The sequence below is a fragment of the Tyto alba genome, unplaced genomic scaffold, assembly GCF_018691265.1.
Source record: "Tyto alba isolate M040663 unplaced genomic scaffold, T.alba_DEE_v4.0 Super-Scaffold_16, whole genome shotgun sequence".
In the NCBI taxonomy this organism is placed as follows: Eukaryota; Metazoa; Chordata; class Aves; order Strigiformes; family Tytonidae; genus Tyto; species Tyto alba.
In genome coordinates this window covers 20,529,124-20,547,909 of record NW_024881278.1, presented here as the reverse complement: position 1 = coordinate 20,547,909, position 18,786 = coordinate 20,529,124, and the positions used below count along the sequence as shown (strand labels likewise).

General features: G+C 38.3%; 1 protein-coding gene across 3 annotated transcripts in view; it reads left to right on the top strand.

Annotated features, from left to right (window-relative positions):
* HHAT (hedgehog acyltransferase) overlaps window positions 1-18,786 on the top strand; it is a 159,457-nt gene that overhangs the window by 10,387 nt on the left and 130,284 nt on the right. For all 3 annotated transcript variants that reach the window (XM_042789828.1, XM_042789827.1, XM_042789826.1), the window contains exon 8: window positions 12,225-12,375. In XM_042789828.1, coding sequence (XP_042645762.1) covers window positions 12,225-12,375 — 151 coding nt within the window. The remainder of the gene's footprint in view (window positions 1-12,224; window positions 12,376-18,786) is intronic.

Genomic DNA, 18,786 nt, shown 5'->3' with positions numbered 1-18,786 from the left:
TGTTAAGAATTAGTGCTTTTTGATCTCCCTCAGTGTTTGATGTTCCTAGTTTGTAGTCATGTTGAAAGGTAAAATGACAGCACTTATGAAAAGAGTAGAGGGAAGGAGTTGCAAACAAGGTGACCTGAAAGTAGCAATTAGTGCCTCTCAGCTCTGTTTTCCTGCTTGACTTCCCCCTCTTCTGCCCCCTCCCAGCTCCCCGGTATTTCATTAAAATGCCTAACTGGAGGGTGTGGAAATGAGCACTGACAAACATAGCAGAAAAGGGCAAGACCTTTGGGTGCTGGTACGGAGGTAGGCATAGGCTAATCTGTAAGCAACTGGCATATGTGGTTGGTTTGATCCTCCCCACTGTCCTGCTGTGTGTATCGCCATGTAGGAGGAACTAAAGCAGAGAAACCCCAGGCTTTAAAATTGGGTTCTGAAAAAGCCTTGGTGACTGCTGACTAGGTGTCTCTTACAGTACTAGCAAGTAGCAGGAATTGATATGCACGCTGGTATGGTCCTGCCAAGCTTTCATGGGAGATCGTGTATGATGAGCAGTGTGTGTGCTGGAGGATACTTGTGTATTGGACTCTGGTCAGCAGAGGGCAATGTGTGCTCTGTCTCTGTGTATATATGTATGTGCATATATACACACTTTATGTATTTCAATATGTAAAAAAGAGCAAGAGCAGAAAGTGGCAGATGTTCTCCCGGGTTCATTCTACCCCTCCTCACTCAGTCACTGTTTATAAAGTGGATTCTGAGGTTTTTTCCTCCTGTTCTAAATGTCAATTTATTGATGAATTAAATCTGTTAGTTCCTGGTGTTATGTGCATGTCTGACAAAAAGCTGGCTACTGGATAAGGCAGACAAGGCTATGGAATTAGGGATGAAATATTCTGGTTTGGTGTTACTGGTGGATTCTCCCCTCCCTTCAAGACTACCAATGTTGATTTTTAAAGAGGGGGGAAAAGTTACTTTCCAGACAATAGCGAAGTAGGCTGTATATTTGATGAAATCAAGTATTACATCCTAGGAATTAAAATGCATTTTGAACAGATGATTAGAAAAGGCTAAAATACCTCAAAACAACAGATGATGAAAGCCAGTGTTAAAGCAAGTTTGGACTGTAAAGCTGCCTGATCAAAATATTATTATTTGAATTGAAACAGGTCCCCTGTGGAGACCCTGCTTTTAGGAGAGGTATGTTCAAAGTATATCCCTACTTTGTTGAGCTTTCTCTTTGTAGTAATGAAAGCAGGTGCTTAAAATACACTACAAATGAGACTGAGGCACAAGTTTGTCACTTCTTAGAATGTTTTGTCTGCAGGTTTTATCACAGTGATTATACAGGTCTCCTTAGATTCAAACCAGTGACACGCCACTGTTGTGGCTTACTTTAGGAAGCCACTGGTACATGAGTAAGGGCACTGGTAATATTTTTCTGTTGATCCTTATGGACCTTACCATGCTTCTACACCAGTTCTTATACAGAGCCAAACATTCCCCTCTGTTATTTTGCATTCTGTGTTCTTAAACCAATTACATCAGATAACTGAGTCTTGAGACCACGGAAGCAGCTAGTTGTTGACTCAGGAGGATTAACTACACGGTATATTAGCCTTTCTGCACTGCTGGGATTTTTGTTCATTTTGTGTTTCCTATTTAACTACTGAAGCTTCAAAGCAGTGTGGAGCATCTACTTATGTTGTGATGCCTGTCTGCCCCAATAGCCTGGTAAACTTAGGGGAAAGGCTATGAATCTGTTTTGCAATCATCTCTAATTAAGGAGATTATAACTGCACCTCTATTTTTCTTTTGGAATATCTTTTAATGATGGGCAATAAATGTCAGCAGTGCAGGTGAAAACAGCGTTATGAGAGTTTGCACTTGGCATTTTAAGGGCAATGGTGATGGTCAGTCTACGCCCCAGAAGTGTGAAGCTACACTGTGTTCTGTATCACTTTGTGAGGTGAGACAGCAAAGAAATAAAAACCAAACAAATAAACCCCAAACCAAACAAGCCCTGACTGAGTTACAATGCTTGTTTAAAAATGCCTGTGTACAACATTGTCATTTATGGCCATATAAAGCAGAAATGCTAGTTACCTAAAGTAACTACTGAGTGCACACAGGTATAAAATTAACTAAAAATAGTACCTGAGAGAATGTGTTACTCAGCAGTAAGAGAAGTATTTTCTCTTGTGTGGAAGGAATTAGGCAAATGAGTTTCTAGAAGCAACAATATACAAGATGGTGCATGTATTGTTTTGGTGCCTGTGTATTTAACAGTAACTACTGTTTGTGTGCATTAGCTACTCTTACTACGTTTTGTGAATTGCACGGATGCTTTTTAAGGTTTTAAAATTTTTGTGTACTTTTGCAACTAAACCAAAGATCCTCTTAGGTCAAATGTTCAGGTTCTTTTTCTCCATGCCTTTTACAAGCCTTTTCCTGCATTACTGTAACAGCATTCTTGCCTTGAAGTTGTTACCTCATTTCTTCCAATTAATTTGCAAGTGCCTAGTTCTGTGTATTCTCCTACTCTTCTGAATGTTAGCATGTCAAAGTCAGTGCAGAGTTTCTCCCTTTCTAGAGGAAGCCACTTTGTGACCCAGATAACCCAGCTGGGCTGTGTGTTTCTTGTCATGTGTTACCATAGTGTCTTAAAGGTTTGGAAGGCATTGTAGCCTTGCTTCACCCTTTAATTGTTGAACATCCTCCAGTCTCTTTACTGGTAATGTACTCTGAGTAGATGAAGCCTGTCTCTTGAATAAACAATGATGTGGCACATGCTTTCTTGCATTACTGTTGTACTATGGATGGAAGGACTGCTGTAATTGAAGTATCTGTGCAATCTCTTTAATTGCTGTTATATGCAGGTTATACTTATATCTGGTAAGTTTCAAGGTCATTAACTGGGTGATAAGCATCAGGAATTGAGCAGAAGGCTAAAGACAGTGTATGTGTAGTTCATGTGAAGGTAGAACCTTCAGTTCTGTCTGTCACCACTGTTTTCCTGGATTAATCCTCTCTGTTTCTTAACTTATGCTTGACAGTCGCCAGTAAAGGCAGCTTATATGCCTGCCCTGTAGATCAAGGAGCTATGGAAGACAAGAGAGTAGGTTTCATCCTCTGCGCATCAATCCTGTAATGATTAGGAAAGTGTGTGTCTTGTTGCACTATGGCTTCTGGATTTTGGGGGGTTTAAATGAAAAATGGTTGGATTCTTAGCTAGAGGGTCCTCTGAAGAACAGCAGCTTTCTTAAAACTGTTCTTCAAATTATTTAGAAGAACTTTTCTACTAAAAGAGAAAATCTACATTAATTATTTAAGATTTTCAGCTAGACAGTATAAAAATCTATTGTTTAATTAAATTTTTTCAATGTTGAAGATTTTTTTTTAGCTGGATTTCTGTCTCTGATATGAGGAAAAAGCTGGTTGCATCCACATCTTCCATGGGCTAAATGCAACAGAAGAATATTATGGGTCTGTTTTCAGGGTATTCCTTCCCCTGCTTGATACTACAATCCCCATGTGCCACATGTATATCACAATTTCTCCTATCACATATTCCTCCTAGAATTTGTTTCCTTTAAAGTAGTATGTGCAGAATACTAAACTTGTATTCTTATAATGCAACAAGCTGTGGATGTGGTACTGGAGACCAAGTGCCATGTGCATTAAGAAAAAGCTGCATCATATGGGTCTGAAAAAAAGTGTAATTTTGTGCTGAATACACAACTGTATTCAGTTTCCTCAGTGGCCTGTTTGGTAGCAAGAATAACTTCCAAGAGGAAATGTCAGTCTCTGGCGTGGAAGAAGAGATGGTGAGAGCTTGCTTTGGGTAGAGGTGCTTTTAGATATCCAGATATTAACTGTTTTGGATAACTTTTAGGTATAAATGATTTCCAGTCATTGCCCATAGCTCAGGCCCCCACAGAGACTTTATTCTTCTCTATAGGGCAGTAAGAATCTTGCTCCCTGTCTGGATATTGGGGAAGGCATTCGGCTATACGTCTGGATATTATGAGATAGAGAACACAAAATCCATGTGAAATCTTGTGCTTGTTTCTTCAGTGATTCTTGTACTGGCCTGTGTATTCCCTCAATATGATGAGCTCCAGTGATACCACACTCTCCCAGCAGATGATGTTACTGCTCTCCAAGACCCACTGGGTGTGATGAGCATCTAACAGTGCAGTATTAAGGGTTGCTCATGGGCTGGGCTTTGCTGCTCTCCTGGCTCATTTCTCAGAACTGCTTATCCTGCCACTCCTGTCCTTGCAGCAAACCTTGGCTTCAGATCCTTCTCAGCAATGCTAATTTTCTGTGGTAGGAATTATATGAAAAGCCAGGTGATAGCAAGCAATATGGTTTGCCAGTGACCAAATATTAGGCCCCACATCAGGAATAGAATGAAGAATGATGGGACTGTGTCCACAGTGTTTGAGTTTGTTTAACTGTGTGTACCTGTTTGCCATATGTATATGGACCTTAAGTTTGTGGGAGGGATGTTAATGTCTCAACACTAAATTAATTTAAAGATGTCAGCTGGGAAGCACAGTACTGTTACTTACTGATCCCAGGAAGCCATTATTCAGAGAATGAGAGCATTTTCTAGAATTCACAAATCATTGTGTCTATATTCACAAATATTTTGTGTCTAGGAATAGTTAGCTGTTGGCATATTGAATGATATCAGGGCATTTATGCTTATTTAAACCTGAGGACCAAATCCAGTGTTCATAGCAAGTCCGTGTTTTTGTGACAGTGCTGCATCTCATTCTGGTAGCATCGGTCAGACTGTCTGAAAGAATTGGGCATTTTCAGAATTAATGATGCAACACGAAGACCTCTGTTCCATGGTAATGAAAACCCTGATAATTAATTCTTCTCAGGTTTTTAAGTTAATTGGGATTAATTCTCTGCCTTTGCATTTTACACTGTAAAATGAAGATTTGCAGGCACTGATGATAAAAGCCACTATGGATTTCAGTAATCCAGTATCTTGGTGAACTGCAGCATACCAGAATAGGCACGCTGGGCCAGATCAGAGGTTTGTCTGCTCTAGTGTGTAATGTTTGGATGTGGTATTCAGTGAAGCCTGGGAAAAGAAATAAAAAATAAAGGGCATGTAGATTGGTGATACTTTTCAACATGTTCTTCAGGCTTCTATAGCTGAATGACAAATTCACTGAATTATAACAGAGAGCTCAATGGCACTAGTTGAAAGATCTTAAATTGAAGTGATTTATTTTTTTTTTTTCTTGGCTATGTCAGCATAGAATATCAATGGTAAAATTCACTCTGGGGTACACTCTGTTATATAGAAACTGGAATGGGTGTTGAGTGTTGCTAGTTCATTTGTGTTAAGTCTGATTCTGAAAATGCAGAGGTTAAACCCACTCCCTGTATTTTCCGTACAAGGCTTCATATGTAGCCTGGTAATTCAGCATCATTTATGCATCTCTGCTCATCTGAACAGAGCTTCATGTCAGTCTCAAGATATGATGAAAACCAGAATTCTGCATGAAAATGTATCGTCTAATAAAAATGTTGTACTGGATTAATCCAGAATACTGTTACGTCCTGCTTGGAAGAGGGAAACAAGTGACTTAGGTTCATAAATCTTCAGTGGAGTGGACAATGAGACAAGTCTCAAAGTCAATACATAAACATTTATTAATTTCCCACAATGTATAAATTTGATACATGATAATTGACTAAGTATATAGCAAACTATGGCAAGTGGTATGATGTGCCTTGTGTTGCTTAATGATAACAAGGAAAGAGGGCAAAAGAGAAGAGATAGAAATGGGGATAGAGATTACCAGTCTGGTTTCCTGCACTGGTCCTGCCAACGAGGGTTCAAGGATGTGTCTGTTGTCATCTTCCCTTTTGTTCTTCACTACTTTATCACTCCTCACCCCCCATCAGTTTTTGCACACTTTCCTTGGGTTCCTTCACTAGGTTGACCCACATATCAATGTATCACATGTATGGGGAGGTGTAAGATGCTTCATGGGATGATGTAACTAGCATGATCTTGTTAATCTTCATTAGCATATGCAGAGGTGTCAACTTTAATATACATTTTATGGATAATGAAGCAGAGGTAATTCACTGGACAGATGGCACTTGAAACTTTAAGATGCACCAGAACAGTCATCCTCCTTCCACAGGGCTCCCTCCTCCAACTGTACCGTGTGCTATTCAGGCAACCTCATCAGCTTTAGACTCCACATTATCTACCCTGTGACTATAGTTTTGTTACTTGTGTTTGAGACATTCCTCAGATCAGAGGGCCTCCCCCTACCATACCAGGTCTTGTCTCTCACCATTGTTTATGCTTCCTTCAAAGCTGCTTCTCTCAGCCCTTTTTTTCATGAATTACAAGTCATCCCTTATAGATGCTAATAGATATAGTAATTATGAAAATGTATTTGACTAGTAATCCATATAAATACATGTTTCGTCAGAGTTGCGTGTCTGATCTAGATGCATACATGCATGATACGATGTCTTGTGTGTTTTGTGGGTATAATGGTCTTAACCATGTGCAATTTGTTTGTTCTAGTGAAGCATGCACAAGTTAGTGTCAGTTAGCTGTTATTGTTTTAATTAAGTAGGCTCTAGTACTTCAAAAGGGTATTTATATTCATATGAGCAGCATGTAAATCAATCTAGAATATGATCTGTTCAAAGGTTGAGCCACCTGGTTTAATGTGTAATCAGTGAGTTCATGTTTTGATTTCTTAGAAGAAATGTTACATAAGTTCCTCTTTGAAAGCAAGACCTACAGAGTAGTCCATGTAAATTGGATGTAGGGTGCTGGTTTTGATGTTTTGCATTGCTTTTTCTAATAAACCCATAGTTAGGAAATGGATTTCTGAGTTCATTTCAAGAAGCATGCAGTGTTTTGCTATAGAAATTAGGGTGTCTGTGCATCTGTCTAAATGTTAATGAAATACTAACAGAGTAATCTGAGATTTTTTTTTTTTCCATCCTCCAAGATAACGATAAGGAGAATGGTAAAATATTTGGCATCTTGATGTCCATTTTGAAAACTGGAAATACAAACATGAATCAGAATGCTTAGTAAGATTTTATTCTCTAAACTATTGGGTAGTTCACTGCTTTATAGAAAGGAGTGTGTGTGTGGGAAGGTAAATTTTTTATAAGCTTTCCTTCAGGTTAAACTTCCAGATAGTATTGCCAATTAACCTATATTTATGACTACTTTTTTTTACTTGTGTGTTGTCGTTTAACCCTAGCTGGCAACTGAGCACCACACAGCTGCTCACTCACTCCCCTGGTGGAACTGGGGAGAGAATTGGAAGAGTAGAAGTGTGAAAATGTGTGGGTTGAGATAAAGATAATTTAAAGCAAAAGCTGTGCACACAAGCAAAGCAAAACAAGGAATTCATTCACAACTTCCCATGGGCACACAGGTGTCCAGCCATCTCCTGGACAGCTGGGCTCTGTCATGTGCAATGGTTACTTGGGAAGACAAAATACTATCACTCTGAATGCACGCCCCCCTCCTTTTTCCACATACTTTATATGCTGAGTGTGATGCCATATGGAATGGAATATCCCTTTGGTCAGTTGGGGTCAGCTGTCCCAGCTGTGTCCCCTCTCAACCCATGTGCCCGCCCCCCCCCCCCCCCCCCCCCCCCCCCCCGCCTGGCTTGCTGATGGTGTGAGAAGCAGACGAGGCCTTGACTTTGTGTAAGCACTGTTCAGCAGTAACTAAAACATTCCTGAGTTATCAACACTGTTCCCAGCACAAATCTGAAACATAGACCCATCCTGGCCTCTGTGAAGAAAATTAACTCTACCTCAGCCAAAACCAGCAAAGTGTGAGAACTGTTGATTTATTTAGAGTTCTTTCCTGCAAGTGGTTACCAATGAACGTAATGCCTACTGTAGGTGTTTTGGGAGTATTCATGGTAGGTGGCTTTAAGGCATATGTGTATCCTTGAAAAAACTTATGGTTTTCTTTAACCTGGAAGACCTGTCTATGCCTTGACCAAGAGTCCCTTGGCAGCTCTGTTTAGTTTTAAGTAACTTCGCTTTGGGATCTTTATGTCCATTCAACTATCTAAAAAGAAGCACTTTGCCTTCAGAGCAAACACTGTAGTATGTACTTCCCTGCCACTGCTCTGTATGTTTTAGGATTTTTCTTGCTTCTTGTGTGCTACTGGAAGGCTGGGATATGAAGCTGGGCTGCATGAGTCCCTGTAGCATTTTTTTTTTTTTTCATCCTTCCTTTTGATTTTGTGAGCCAGCACATCTTTCGAAGTGCTGCCAAGCAGCAGTGAAAAACACTGAGCAATATGAGCCTAATTATTAGTTGCACTGTTTTCTGTTCAAGTAATGAATCAGGGTGCTTCATGTTTCTCACACAGTGCTCTTTTTTTTTTTTTTTTTTCATTGACTAGAGACAGGAATAATGAAATTGGGTTGTCACTTTTGCATTAGTTTGGGTTGGTGTAGCAGGTATGAGTGGATGGTTAGCCCAGACTGGGGGACAGGACAGCGCAGCAGGATTTATTTGGGGCAGCTAGTGCCAAGTTGACTTGGTGCTGTGGTAGTTGTATGTTCAGATGAACGCCTCTGCCAGCATGAGATGTAGCCTCCTGCTGTGGTTAATACCAAACTAAGGTCACGGTAGACCCAGTCTTGGGGCTCTTGTCAGGGAGGAGTGTCCTGCTGTGAAGAAAAATGCTGTAGCCCAGTGTGTCAAGCTTTTCAGTAATTGTTCTCTTATTGATTGATTAATGGAGCTGGAAACTCCTGTCACATCTCATGACTGTTGATGTTATTGCTGAGATACACCTGTAGCCTATCTACTCTGGTGCAGAGTCTTGTTCTTGGAGATTATAATTTGAGGGAATCCCTGGATATTTTTTTAATTTTATTTTTCTGTAGAAAAGACTTGTAAAAAGTAAGCGAGGGTAAATGAACCCCAAAGCCTGATGTTTTGAACTTAATGATATGGCCCCAAACTCTGAGCTGTATTAAATGTCTGTTCCCTATTAGACTTGTGCCATGTGTCAGTAACCCTTTTGAAATATGACTGCATATTTATCTCTGATATGTGTTTTCTAGTTGAACATGCCCTGGTACTTGATAGAAACAAGCATCTATAATCATTAATGCCATAGGGTCAATGTAGCTGCAGAAATGGTAAATTTGTGCCATTGTGCTCATAATAAAGTTGCCTGCTGAGTTACAATTCTTGACCATGAAATTTAGTGATGGTTTATGACAGAAAAATGCTAGATGTAGCTTCCAGTACCTGGATCCAAATCTTTTGTTCTTTACATATGAAAATGTTATTTTTTGGTAACGTCTGTCAAAAAATATCAGGCAGAGTTTGGAGACCATGAAAACTGAAAAAAAAAAATAATATTCTGTGAATATTCTAAATTCTATTTATCTTTGAAACAAAGGTTTATGAAACATGAAATGCAGTTTTGCAGTAAATTTAGGGAAGGTGAATGTTCAAAGGTTTATAAATGCATTTTTAAAGCATAGGAAAACTTAAAGTGTTTTAAGGATCAAAAGGTGATAAATTGAAAATATCAATTTCTAGAAAAGTCAGTTAATTTAATATGTGACTTCAAACAGCTTGGCTGTTGAAGTATATGGGTTTAAGATTGTATGGGTGCTTTAACTTGGTATTTTTTTTATCCCTTAACACATCTCAGTTTTAAAAAAATTGAACCTTGACTCTGAATCCTTTTGAATTAATTTATTCTGAGGAAAATATATAATTTTTGCAATACTTCCCTTAAGTGTGTTTTTAATATACATTTGATAAAGCTTGTTTCCAGTTTAAGGTAATTACTTGAGTTCTATTTAAGCTTTAAATCAAACACTAGAGAACAAATTGTGACATTGTTAATGAAATTGAGAAATTTAGCATTGATCTTAGATTTCTTTTTTTTTATTTTATGTTTTTAAATCAGTTGAAACTGTGCTCCTGGCTGCTATGTGCTATAATGGAGTAAATGCAAAGCAGCTGAAAGGTCTCAGGTGTGCAGGAAGGCTTAAAGCCTGTCCCTGTTGCCAGTGCATCCCAGCTATGTGTGGCCAGAACTCTCACACAGCTGGGGTGAGTTGAAAACCAATGAGAACTTAACCTACCTCTCTTGATAGGGACCTTCACATTGCTGGTGTTGCGAGCCTTAGGATTGCCACATGCAGAGTAGCTGTGTGTGCCAGGTAATGATTGGTGATATGACATCTACATTTATTTAAGATACCAGTGCTATTGAGCTACCTGCTAATTAATGCTAGTGACAGTGTAGATTTATGTTGTTAGAAATGGTAAAAATGCTTTTTTCCTGAAACTTGTGTATTGTAACTTTATACCTGAGAACTCGAAATATTTCTTCATTGTATTTAAAATCAAATGTATTGGTTTTCAGGGCTCAGGAGTGGTAGTCCATGTCTCTAAATCTCTTACCATCATGCCCAGCCAAAGGATTTTGAATTTTACCAGTGCACAGACAGCTGTGATCTTCATAATCGCTTTGTGTGGGTGTCAGCATTCAGCTCTCCAATGAAATTTGTCAGAAAAGAAATGAGAAACTGAATGAGATGAGAATTAAAGCAGAAAGCTGGCTGTATAGATGATTTAGCAGTAATCTAATGTGTAGCTAATTGGCTAGTATCCAAACTGTGCTTTTGATTGTTTGTTTTCCTCTGGGGAAAAAACGTTATTGAATATTAGATGACTGCTTCCCTGAAGGAAGATATCATAAGCTCCATGTCTAGGTATTTTGTTCTAACATCAATTTTTATCTTGTATGGCCCAACTGTTTCTTATATCATGCATGTGGATAATGATACTAAAACTGAAAATATTGAATTGTAGCAGCAAAATGCTGGCCATGTGTAGGCCAGCAGGAGTTTTGCAATTTATATTACTGCCAGAATTTCACCCTAGGTTGTTATATATTAGATGAATTTTTAATGTTTAACTTCTGGTTGTAGTTCATAGTAGACTTATCCCTTTTGCATTTTGCTGATTAATGTTTTGAAAAAAAAAAAAAAAGGCAGATTTAGATGTCTATGGACTTGTACTGCTGGAATCAGATTGAAAACTGTCTCCAAAGAAAGTCTGCTGGAAAGTTTTAATATTACATTAAATATCTGAAGTACTGCAGTCAAATCACAGCTTAGTTAATATCAGTGAAGGAAAGCAAAACACTGGAAAGGAAGGAGACATAACAATTACATTTTATAATTATTTTTTTTTTACTCTTCCAAATTACAATAACTTTATTTTCACTCCTTTGGGATTAGATTTTCCATCTGACTGACAGTTGACATCAGTAAAAGTTCATCAAAGTCAGTAGAGCTTTCAGGAGTAAACTCTCACCAGTTTCTATAAAGGTGTTGGCCTCTGCTTTCTACTGAATTTTTTTCTTATTGGTCAAATACCATTTTATTCAGCAGAAAACATTTAGAATATTAATATGAATCATCTTGATTTATGCATTTTAATATTGTTGCATGCAGTAATTTGAGTAATAACTTCAGTAATAACTGAGAATAGCTAGTATGATTTTCATCTCACACCTAGGCAAGATACTGTATTTTGTGCCATACCCTGCGGTTTAGCTGTGAGCAAACACACTACCAAAATTTCTTGTTTGGAAATCAGGAAGCTAAAGCACCTTAAGGATGCTTTTGTCGTGTGGGTTTAAAAACTGAAATATGCCTTAAGCATTATCCCAAGTGGACTTCCAGTCTTCTATGCCTTGGCCGCAGTAGGAGGGATTTTGTAGGGGGTATTTTGGGGGACACAAAAAAAATCTTGGTTGCGTTTTTTTGCAAAGATAAAATTTATTGTCCCTGCAGTAAATGTTCATTGTTTATATTGGTATGTTCTGATTTTAAGCTCAACATAAATCAATACTTGTTCTTCATAGCAGTCAATACCACAGTCCAAAGATATTTTTTTTTTTTTTTGAAAGTGGAACTGCAGATGCTTTCTTATGCCTTCATATTGGAATGATAGTACTATTTTATGTGGGTGCCTAAAGTCATAATTGCATGTGCTTGTGTCCTATAGCTGTTGGAACAGCAGGTATTGTATATTACATCAACTGATGGTGCTTGCTTTAGTGCTTTGAATAATGGCTGTTTGGAAGTAATCAGTACTAACAGGTTTTAAAAGTATTTCAGGACTTGTTTAAGGTATGATTTTTTTCTTTTAGGTGGCCTGGCTTTAGCTCAAGTACTATTTTTTTATGTGAAATACCTGGTTCTCTATGGTGTTCCTGCACTCCTCCTTCAAATGGATGGACTCAAACCTCCAGCTCTGCCTTGCTGTGTGAGCCTGATGCATAGTTTCACTAAAATGTGGAGGTTAGTCAATATTGTTTTTCAGGCAGTTTATTACTGTTATATGGCAGTGTATAAGAATATGCATGTTGTGTATTTGTTGTCACATACATGCTTGCTTTCATGTCCTCATGCTTTTTCTCTCACCCCCATGATTTGTCTTTAGCACTTCCTAAATTAACTTGAATTTGATGGTTACTTTTTTCACACTGTAGCAGGCAGGGGCAAGCATCCCTTTCAGCATTTTCATCATTTTAATTATTAGGATTAGACATAGTCTATTTAATTTTGCCAACATAGCAATTATCCTTTTCCAGTTATCTACTAAATAGTTAATTTTTCAGTCTTGTTCTAAAATCCACATTTCAGCTAGGTCTTCTTCCAGAGAAGGGAAAAAAAATGATTGATTTAATCATCCTAGGACGAAAGCTAGAGTTATAACACTTTTAATATGTAGTCATGCAGTAGAGAAAGTCTTCAACACACAATTACCATTTTTCATAGTATTTCTAATAATGTAGGATGAATTTCTGGATCCCATTTGCTTTTAAAGAGTTTCAGCACTATTTCACAAAAAAGTATCTGTTTTGAATCTTATGGTTGCTTTAAATCAGTGTTCACTGAAGTATTTTCCCTGAAAACTGCCTCTCAGGCAAATTTTGCTTGATGTTTAGCCTGGGCGTAACAATAGATTCACTTGACTTTCTCCCCTCCCTTTTTTTCTTCTGCACTATCTCTAGTTCCTTCAGTCTGTGGAATGCTGGTGCCCCAGACTTCTAGAAACATTACCTAAAATGATTTAGGCTTGTCAGCTTTTTAGTGCAGAGACTTCTCTTGTGTTAGTGCAGAGCCTAGCACAATGGTGCTTACCCTGTTTGGTCTCTGACTGCTTTGCAATATAAATAAAGCTTTTACATTTTAGTTATAAAAACAGCAGGCCTGCTGTTATCAGAGCATTACTGGATGAGATTTTAATTTTGTTTTTGTCTTGAAGCTAGTTGTAACATGAAGTTTTATAGTTTATAATAGTTGACAGCTGTAGATATGTAGTATTCAAAAAAATGCACTAGAAGTAGAGTGCAGAAAGCTGATGAACTGTTAAAAATTATGTGAGCTACTAGCAAATGCCTTGGTTTAAATTATTTTTCAGAGTTTGAACTGCACTTGTGACCTACAGAGCTAATATAGAAATCTGTGTTTTTTACCAGGCACTCTCCTGAGAGTAGCATCTCATGGCCTGTTGGCCTTTGCAAGCTGAATTGCAAGCAACAGTGCTTGGTGTTTTATTGTGTTGTGGTTTTTTGTTTGTTTGTTTTCCCCTCAGTTATTATTCCAAGAAATCTGTCTATTGCTCTGGAGGTGCCAAATGAAACTGAACTTCAGCACAAATACCAATGACACTGCTGTGTCAGGTGGTTGTAACAGACCATGAAAAGGTACTCTGTCTGTGAAGATGTGTGGTCTATCACAGTAAAAACATTGGATGTTCTTTAAAAAATATTCATAACATTTATAAGAAAATGAAACTAATACCGAAGCAAAAAGTTCCATTTTTTTCAGAAGGAAAAAGTCAACTGCTGATATTTACTATTTGCCCAAGTATTTTGTTCATATATGTATCAGACATTCACTACCAGAAATAATAAAATTATCTCATGGATGGGATTTGTTTGCTTTGAAGGCTGAAAAAATCAGTTCATGTACTGCTGACTTGACTTCTTGCTCTCAAAGCCATGTGGATAGTAGAATTTCCTATGGCTGATAGTGAATTATGGGTCACTTTCAGTTATCTAAAGAATCTTGATAGCTTGCCCTCTGAATCCGTGAATTATGGTGCCCTTATGCCGTTATGCTTAAACTCTTCAATCACTGCTACCCAGAGGCTTTGCAGGTTTTTTATTTGTTTTGGTATGTTATATAGGAATGTCAGTGTTGTAAGTGGGAATAGCCTTTGCTTCTAAACTGTATGATGGCCTGAACGGGATAAGAAGTGTGGAAATGATGGGTTTAGCATAAAAGCTAGCAAAAAATGGTGAAAGCAAATGTCTTGTGACACTGGTTCCTTAAAGAGCTAAATAGGTTTTTGTAGTTTGTGAATATGTGGACTTCTAACTGAATGTTCCTAACAACTTTATCAGAGTGGGTCAAATTTAAATATTAATAACACAGTGTCTAGTTTTGAGCTGGTAGAGTGAGGAGATTTGTACCAGACTGTTTTCATAAGATGGTAGCCTGGTGAAGTTTATTAAAGGCTCCTGGGGCCATGTTGGGAAATGGAGTGGGGTGGAATGAGCCAGGTGAGATGAACTGTACCACTGGTACCTGTTGGCTGGCATCGGGGAGGCTGCTCGGAAAAAAAAAAGTGTTTGTGCATGCTTGGCTTGCTCTTACTGTTCTTGCTGGTGTCTGCTTCAGGGTACTCTCAGAAACAGGATACTATGCTAGGTAGGCTTTTGGAAGACCCAGTATTGCTACTTTTATGTCTTAAAGCTATTAGCAGTGCAGGTTTTGAAGGAGAGAAGGTAGCCTGAAGAGAAAGATGACATGAGTCACAATGTAAGGAATGCAAATATGCTACTAAGGAGTCTTCCTCCACCACCCAGTGTCCTTTGAGCATAACAACAAAGCTTTTGATCTGGTACATCCAGACCAGTGTCACTTATAAGCAATACGTGCTGACATAATTCATGATGTGGTACAGCAGGTGAAAGAGCTTTCAGTCCGGAAGGTAAGAAGGTTACCACAGTGTGTCTAAAATTTCTCCAGAGCTGAAAAGCAAAGCAGGTTATTAGAAAAACAAATCGGGTACTCTGCCTCCCTATTTATGGCACTAAACAATAAATCAAATTGTGTCCATTCAAACTTAAAAGGCTTTAATTAAAAAGGAGCTATCACATTTTTAGTAAATGCTGCCTAATTTGCACTTTATTTAATCGATACAATCTCTTGAGTCAAAAAATTAGCAGTTTTGTTTACTGTCTCAAGACAAATACAGGTGTTGAATGTGTTACTGTGGTTTCATTTTACTGGGATATCATCTTGCTAAATAAGCAGCTGTATAGCTAATAAACGAATGATAAACTGAGCTATAATCAAGCTTCTGATTAGTAATATGAAAAAGTTTCTGAGCTCCCGATTTCCAGATAGGGCAGCAGTTCAGTGACTCACCAACTTAGTTTTTAATGTCTGCTTTACCTTAAGTCATGAAGATTTAAAACTTGAGTTTTGTTACCAGATTTAAAAGCAAGGTTGTGAATAGTGTGAGAGCAACCAATGTTGTTGGAAACTTGTAAGGATTCTAAAGAATTGGTCAAGGCTGATGTCTACCATACTACTTCTCAGATGGGGGTTGAATTGTGTAGTGCAACTGGATCAAGTTGTGCTACTGCTGAAACCTGCAAATTAGTTCAGTATGGAAAAATAAGCTAGTGTAAGAAGGGAGAGGAAACTACAGAACCAATAGATAGCATATAACTAAATCCCATATCAATTCTGACATATCAGGAAATGACTTTGGCATTGAATTCCACAAAAACTTGTTGGTTCATAAATTAGGACAATGTTTAGCAAAGGTGCTGTTTATGAGGAAAAAAGTGTCATACTTTCACTTTTGTTTTCATACTATGTTACTGAGTGTGGCAAGTGATCTTCTGCAAAGATGTTGGACACATTGATCAGATGTGTTTTGACATACCATGGGAATGACATAGCATAAGAAACCAGTTATCTATGGTCCTAGACTGATATGAAATGTGCAGCAGCACAACTCATCCTTCTCTGCCTCTCCACCTTAAAACTTGCACATTCCCATGTATCTTATCCCAAAATAATTTGGAGACAAGTGTGCTGGGGACAAACTGGGCTATAACTTTATGCATGTTTAATATAGGTTAGCCTCAGCAAGGGCAGAGGTTCAGGATTTCACAGAAAATAGAATGGAAGAAATGCTGCCAGATAAAAATAAAATAATGCAATGATGGAGAAAGATTTGATCATTTTCAAATACCATACTATAAATTCTAGATTCCACCTTGTATTTAACACCTCAGTTCTTGACCAGACAGGAGTCTGACATAAGCCAACCCCCACATTCTCTTGCATGTTAATGGGTGGACTAGGAGGGCTGTATTTTGTGCATGTACAGACAAATACCCACTTTATATGAGCACATCTTAAGTTTATCCCACAGATGTTTCAGTGGCATCCAAAAATGGTGTCTGAGTTATGATTTGAAAGAAATTATCTGCAATTCAGTCTGGTTTACCTGCTTCATTGTAAAAGCATTGCTTGCCTTACATGGGAAGTGATCTATGTGCCGGGTCTCAGTGAATTACTGATTATGGATTAGAATTTTGATGTAGGTCAATCACATTCTTGGCTCTAACTATGCCATAGAAAATGGATCTACAAATGAAATCACAATCTCATCTGCATCTGTTTCTTCCTCATCCTGATACTTTTTGTCTGTCTTCACTGCTGTTCTTGAAACCTTCCCCCCTCTGGAAACAATTCCTTGTGTATGTCTATTAGAAAGGATTGTACAGGGTATTTTCCCTTCCTTTCAGATTATTTTCTGGGAAAAGACAAGTTTGATACTGATGTTATGTGTGAGTATGAGCACAAGAGATCACTGTGACCACATGCTGTAATTTTGGAATGATGAATAGCAAGCAAAAACTTGCTATCTCTTCTGGCTTAAACAGTTGATGGTGTTTACATCTAATTTCCTGTACTTTATTTGGGGTAAGGACTAGAATATATTTTTAAACAAGGAAAATGGATTTTTCTGACCTGTAGGGGAGAAAAGTAATTAAAGTCCATTTTCACCTGTGCTCATGGTCTAAGCCCAGTTTATCATGTACTTTTGTTCTTTGGGCTTCTGATATTTGTATTGGAGTAAATAATTTTGGGAGTTAACTTATTTTTAATATATCAAGATGGGTAAGCTGCTGAAAGGCTTTATGAAATATTCTTAAGGAAATTTAAATAAGATCAGAAATGATGTTTCTGTCAGTGATTGATTTGGGAAGCTTGCCTCCTTAAATTTCCAAATAGCCAATGTCTGACACAAGTTAACACAAACTTAACTGTCTAACTGTAACTGTGCTACAGCCACATGTAGTCAGGATGACATCCCTGCCTCTGGGATCAGAAAAAGTTGCCTTTACAAGTTTAGGTGCTTGTACTCTAACAAATTCCTGTGGAAGACTTTGCTTTCTGTTTGAGTATTGTAGTGCTCTTTTGCTGTGTGTTTCTAGGTAAGTTGACAGATGGTCTGAAATTTGAGTTAGCAGACTTTCTCCCTATATTTCTCCTTGCTGTGAGTTTAGTTCACTGATTATATGCTAGTAATAATATCAAATTGCTGTTGTGCAACCTGTCATTTGGAGGTAGTTATAGGGGAAAAAGAAAGGATGCTAAATGATGGATTGTAAACTCCTTCCCATGGCGGGTGTCCTCAGGAGTCAGTTAAGTTAAAAATCCTTGAAAAATTTGAATGAGGGAAGGAGAGGCAGGCAGTGAAAAGGAACTCTACTTCTCCATGGCAGTGTGAAGAAAGTATTCAGTGTGAATCTCCCAGAGCCTACATGTCCAGATCAGTGGCTCAGACCTGCTGCCCACCTTGCTGTGCAAGGGGTTGCAGCTGCAGCAACAGCTGCTTCCCAAAGCTGCAGGAGGACCTTCACTGGGGTTCTGTGCCTGGGGAGAGGATGCTGTTGGGGGGTCGGAGCAGGGATGCTGGGCCAAGCCTGCTTGTGCTGTGAACAGAAGCTCACTTTAAGTGCTATAAATGGCCTAGCAGTCAGCTTTGAGAGGACTGGGTATTTTGAGGTGATTTGTTTTGTATCTATCCTGTAGTTGTAGACAGCTATGCTTTTGAAAGCTCTCTGGTCCATGCGTCTGATGGGACTTAACCCACTACCTGGAACTGAGAGACAAGAAAAGGAAGGACAAGTTTATTCATATTTCCCTTTCCTCTGGAGATTAGGAGTGTCACTTCAGGTATATTTCCAACTTTTGATATTTTTGAAGAAAAAGTTGTCCATTGTGTTTTAGACAGTGTATCACATAAAACAAAAATGCCTTTTAATGATCTAGCTTCTCACTGGTTTTAATCTTAAGATGTTAGTGCTGCAGCATTTCTATTTAAATGTCAAAGGCACCTTTTCCCCACCCTACATTTTTAGAGATGATCTCTTAAATATGAAAGAAGATTATTTAAAAGGATGGTTGGACTAAATAGAATTACACCCAGTGTTGAAATGGCCTAGTGCTCATGAGTAAGGGGAAACTATATTGAGATCTTAAGAACAGAAATCAATATTGCCAAAGTGTGCAGAAGTCCAAATTCATCAATGCCCATGAGCCACGTTAAGCCTTCTTTTGCAAACTTTTAACACCCTGAAGTCATAAGATCTGGTTTGTGTGTCCTGT